At 35.8% G+C, this 6000-nt stretch overlaps 1 protein-coding gene across 1 annotated transcript in view; it reads right to left on the reverse strand.

Annotated features, from left to right (window-relative positions):
- Positions 1-6000, reverse strand: part of LOC113228986 (voltage-dependent calcium channel type D subunit alpha-1-like) — a 48578-nt gene that overhangs the window by 41787 nt on the left and 791 nt on the right. Inside the window, exons 2-4 of the mRNA XM_026462452.1 lie at positions 3232-3425; positions 678-781; positions 350-522 (exon numbers count right to left, since the gene is read on the reverse strand). Coding sequence (XP_026318237.1) covers positions 350-522; positions 678-781; positions 3232-3425 — 471 coding nt within the window. The remainder of the gene's footprint in view (positions 1-349; positions 523-677; positions 782-3231; positions 3426-6000) is intronic.

Raw genomic sequence — 6000 nt, forward strand, 5'->3', positions numbered from 1 at the left:
AGTGCGTTAAAACTTAAAGTGTAACAATCATTTGCATAGTGAAAATCGGCTTTGTCATAATATTTCAAATGCTATAATTCTGTTTTTCAGGATAGATCTATTTGCATTGAAAATGCATGGCAATTAAATAGTATTATTATGTACTTAACTTAGTAAATTACGACAAAAGACAAAACTTAAAATTGGATTTCTGGTTGGAAGAAATCCAATTTTAACAATCAAAAAAATGTTACAAATATTCAATATCTTAAGGTGTAAGTCAATTCGTGAAACAAAAAACAAATGTCCGTTATTTGTTTGTGCTTTTGTTGTTTGGTTAGAACTTGAGTTTTTAATTCCACTTAGATACCTAGTGAATCTTGATCTTCTTGCTTCTGTCCCTGATCATTTTCTAAATCTAACTCTTCAGCTACAGTGATCCAATTGAGATAACCCTTCAAATCTTCTTCAAATTGCTGCCTTTCTCTTGACTTCTGGAAGTCACCTCGGTTTTTGGCTTTCTCTCGTTCTTTGGAGAACTCACTGTAAAAGATATTTTCTTCATAAATATTAGCAAATGTTAAATCCATAGTTTCGTCTAAATATATTATATTTAGAAAATATTATTCATCATGACAATTGTACATGCACATAAAACCACTTAAAGACATCTTCTTATTTTAGTAAAAAAAACTAACCCAGATAACACACCAAGAATAAGGTTCATGACAAAAAAATTGCCAAATATAACCATAGATACAAAGTACATCCAAACCCACGTATTGCCTTTCACATCTGCTACCTGAAACAAAAATCATGTATCAGTTTACACTAAAGTCTCACCATTTGAGTCAACGTCTTCTCTATAGAGAAGGTTTCAGGTCCACTGCACTACTCGACTCACTGAGTATAAAAACATCGATATGTAGACGTGGAAGGGGACATTTATGAGTGGATGTTATATGACTATAATATGGTACATGTCTAAATAGAACCAAATCGGTTCACAAACGCCAGAGTAATTGGGTAGAATACACACAGAAATACAGTCGAATCGAATCTGTTTTTGAAGTCGGTTAAAAAGAAGACAGCTAGGTTTTAACAATGTGTCATGTCAAACCCAGCCATAAAACTAGCTAGCGGTAGAATATGTACTTCGTGTAGCCTATTGTAATATACTCATCATCACGCGCCGGTCACGTGAGTTGCCCTTTAAGTCGTTAGCTATATCCGGATATGTCCGTTAGCATTGTCGCAGTAGCTCCAGTACAAGCCCTGAGAGCTAGACAGGTAGAGGATAAGCTAGACATCCTCCAGTCTCTCCAGTCGCGAAGGAATTTGAGAACTGGAGAGACGCTGTTTTTCGGCATCGGGAAGTAAGCCTTATAGCACCGCTACCAAAGAGAAGATTTGGCAGTTGGCTTACCCGTTTTCTGTAAAGCTACTACTAGCTTTACAGAAAACGGGATGAAGTCCGTGCAAACGGGCTGTTCTGCAGTTAGGACCTGACCTGACTTAGATGGTCCCTGCGCGGGCATGCTCACGCAGGTCATAATGCCCTTCTTGTATACCCTAAGTATCGGTAGGAAGGGTCACTATAATCAAAACTAATGTAGAAAGATATGGGGCTGTATTATTTATATTCATTTTCATAGTTTATGGTTCTCCATACAAACTTTCGTTATTTCACCCCTTTAAGATTTATCTTCGTGACAAAAGTAGCCTTCCTAAGTTTCATCTATCTTTATACCAAAATCTTTTTACAGACAGAGTTACTTTCGCATTTATAATGTTGCGACTATTCCTCAGAGGTTGAGTATAAATGTGAATAATTTGTGAGTTTACAAATGAATGTTGAACAAAATTGCTTGCTTTGATGTCCAGAATACAACTTTATAGACATTTAATTATTTATTTACGCAGTCGTCGTTTTCAAACGTTTGATAGAACATAGTTTTTAAGATATCAATTACTTAAAAATTGCAAAGTTGAATGTGGTAGTGCTTTAGAACAAATTTTATAGATTTGCGACTTATTTTGTTAGAAATCATGGACTAATGTCGGAGGCATTAGATAAGATGTTACGATTGCGGTGCGCCTGGTCAGTCAGGGCAAGTCAGGGAGAAAGACTGAATCTCGTAAGGTAATTCGTGTGCTCTGATTGGCCAGAAGCGCCCGCGACACACTAGATAGTTTTATACGATGACTATAACTCTGTACTCAGTTGGGTACAATGGGTAACCATGAGTAGAAAATATTTTGGCGTTGGTAGTAACTATAAAGGACTCGAGAAAGCAGTTCAAGCAATTGGCGAAGGCGAAGTCGTGTTGATGATCATACTACTTAATGCTGCTGTGGTTACTAAAGAAGGGAAAGTTGATATGAAGACAGGAGACTGATGTACTGTACATGTACATCCCGACTGAACTATTTGACCGAACTGTTGAAGTTTTTCCGAACAATAAAAGTTCCCTTTCAAGTAACTGTGATGCAATAGTGATGACAAACCGTCGTCGGTTGAGAAACAGGTATCACCCCAGCGGCAAGAATAATCTTAAATTTGGTGCGAAGTTTCACCAACGTATTTTTCCAATTCTCAAGATACCAATGATGTAAGAGATATACAAGATGCAATAGAGGTACGTACGAATGTCTGAAAATATGTTCGATAACGAAATTATATACCTAATACTGCTCGACAGCATTTTATATGCTAGCCAAAATCCCATATACGTACTTCAAATTGACCTGGTCTTTAGACCTGAAAAAGTTAATTTCCAGTCCAGACTATAAGACTATACGTTGTCTAGAGACTTTTCATTGACGTTAGATAACGGGGCTGAAAAGGCTGGATCAATTCATATCACTATAGGAACTGTTACAGTTATTACGCATGACAAAAAACTGTGGCGGGTGTTGATTATCTACATTATGACTATGACTGGTCCAAATACCTGACATTTTCATATTTATCAGAAAAATTGATGCTATAGATCAACACTTATTTCGACGTAGTATTACTTAGTATAATTTATGACTAGAAAGATAGAAAAAAGATCGATCATCTATGTCATTAGCTGAAGGTACACTCCATAATTGTTCAGGACATTAGCCCAAAATGCTTAAATGAGATGGGATGTAATGCTTAAATGGGAATGCAAGAAATGTCAGAAAATTATATCGGAAAGAAGTCGAATGTCGAATTAAAAACCTCCTCCTTTTTAAAGAATAGATATATAAATTACCACTTACTTTATACATAATATCCGTCCATCCTTCAAGTGATATACATTGGAACACTGTGAGCATAGAGTATCCGATGTTGTCAAAGTTGGTGATGCCGAAATTGGGACCTTCCCAGTCCCCAGCACAAATCTGCTCTGGTGGGCAGGTGTAGCCAACGTCAGTTTCGTTGGTGCAACATCTTTCTGGATCCGCTATAGATTCTGGAATGTTAAAATGTGTCACATACACGGTGCAAGTTTAATTTGGTAATCTTTAGTATGTTCTGAGACATGTTCGCCGTTTGATGGTTTTTCAATCGGCGTTCAGCGTGAGATCAGCATGGCATATATTTTTTTCAGGTGTTTAAAAAATATATTAAAAAATGTTTAAGGTAATTACTGAATACATAATGAATAAAATATAATATTGAAATACAGTAACTAATTCACAAATAAACTGAAGCTTCATTCAAGTAAAACAAATTTTTGTCACGCCTATTTTACGCCGGTCATGATCTTTAGTGACAACGGCGTTGGAGAATTGTCATTGGTGGCAGTGACGCGATGGATATATATAATACCCATTATAGTTCTAAATTTATTATCAAATTATTTTTTATGAACGAATAAGGGTGTCTAAGAAACTGGCTGCGTGCCCCCTTTGTACGCTAGGTGAGGCCAGCACGAAGATCTCCAGAGACGTCGCTCTTTTAAAAATGCTTTTTTTTTTAATGAGAATTACATAAGGGTATTTATAAACTTTATAACAACCTCGCTTTTGTTCCTTGACTTTTAATCCAACAGATTTTACTTTCGAACAAAAATAAAAATATTAAAATAGATCGCTCTAAACGGGGACGATGTCTGTGCAAAACGTAGGACGGGTTTGGGGGATCATCGAGCACGACGCCATAGCTTACGCTTACCACCAAATAAAAATATAAAAAGTGTCAGATAGTACAATAAAAACTTAAAAGTGTAACTAAATTAGTATTAAATTCAATTATTTTTTGTGAAATTACTCCACTAGTTTGTTATAAATTATAAATTATATTAATACAAAGATGATATAATGATGGAACATTTAGGAAAAAACCCTTCGATCCCGCCGGATTCGAACCGACGTCTTCTAGCAAACCGCGCCAGACGCAATGCCAACTAAGCCACGGAACGAACCACCGGATCTCACGAATTTTTTATGTGCTTCTTGTCGGATCTATGTATTTGGTTTTCAACGACTTTTTAGCCGTAGCACCATCTATTAGAATCTATGAAAGTATTTCGTCACCCAATTAGGTAACTTTACAGCTACCAGGCTAGAGATGTCGCTATTAACTGTAAGTATTGAATTGACATTCAATGCTTACACGAAAATATTTCCAATTAAGTTTTTATTCAATGACAGGACGTTTCACCACCATGACATTCAGTTATTTTTTGTAAATTGTTTTTTGTAATTGAATGTCATGGTGGTGAAACGTCCTGTCATTGAATAAAAACTTAATTGGAAATATTTTCCAAGGGATCACCTGAAATATAGACTTTACGTCTAGTTTAGGCGCCAGTCTCCCACAGCCTTAGAATAATAACGCATAGAAACCTAGCCCGCACACGCTAAGTGAGGCAAGTTAGAGGCTTCCAAACGCGCTCCCAGGAGCGCGCGGGCTGTTAGTGCTCAAGGTCATATTGCACCGCGAACAGCTCCAAAATTTATTGCTAAAAATGACGAAATGTGCAGTAAATGGGTGTAAAAATACAACAGACAAACATAAAATAGACACTAACATCGCATTCCACAAGTAAGTAATGCGTTTCAACTCATATTTTTATGTAAATATTCACTAAAACAGAAAAATAATTTCGCGGCAACAAGATACGAAAGTGTTGCAAAGTAACGAATTTTTTTTCTCCCCATTTTGCTATTCTGTTTCAAAATAATTATATTACGTAAATTTTAGTGGTGCCTGTAATTTCGATTTATTTGCGCATCTTGAACTAATATTTACTTGAATAAACATTAAATGTTTTCGTTAACTCCTGTAAGTGATTGGGACACTTAATTATTTTATAATACTTTTAACGGCTCTGCGTTCATGCTTTATTGAATAATTATTTATTTTAATTTTATTTGAATTGGAGCACATATTGCAACAAATTTACAGTATATATTTGTTTCTACTATAGTATTGGCACCACCAGTACAACTTTGATAGCTTATTATAATGTCTTTCTTTTCGTAACTCAAGCGAAATATTTTATATTGAAATATTTTATTTTCTTAAAAGAGGAGCATTCTTAAGCGATTTTTTAATCTATTTTAACAGTTATTTTCTTTAATGTTTGCTTATGGCATTTTCGGTTTTAGGTTTCGAATATGGCACTTATTTCTAAATCCAAGATGGCGGGCGCGATTTTTCGAATAATGGCAAGTTGGGTATCGTTTTCGAGATGTTTGGGAATGTTCAATACAAATATGGCACTCATTTCTAAATCCAAGATGGCAAACACGACAGTTCAAACAAAAGCAATATTCGTAATGAGCACCCCCAAATACCTCGAAAACGATACCCAACTTGCCATTATTTGAAAAATCGTGCCCGCCATCTTGGATTTACAAATAGTGCCATATTCACACTGAGCATCCCCAAATACCTCGAAAATGATACCCACATAGCATTTTTTTGAAAAAATCGTGCCCGCCATCTTGGATTTAGAAATGAGTGCCATATTCGTAATGAGCACCCCCAAGAACCTCGAAAATGATACCCATATTGCATTTATTTGAAAACTCGTGTCC

This window comes from Hyposmocoma kahamanoa, unplaced genomic scaffold, assembly GCF_003589595.1.
Source record: "Hyposmocoma kahamanoa isolate Upper Pololo Valley unplaced genomic scaffold, ASM358959v1 263, whole genome shotgun sequence".
Classification (NCBI taxonomy): domain Eukaryota; kingdom Metazoa; phylum Arthropoda; class Insecta; order Lepidoptera; family Cosmopterigidae; genus Hyposmocoma; species Hyposmocoma kahamanoa.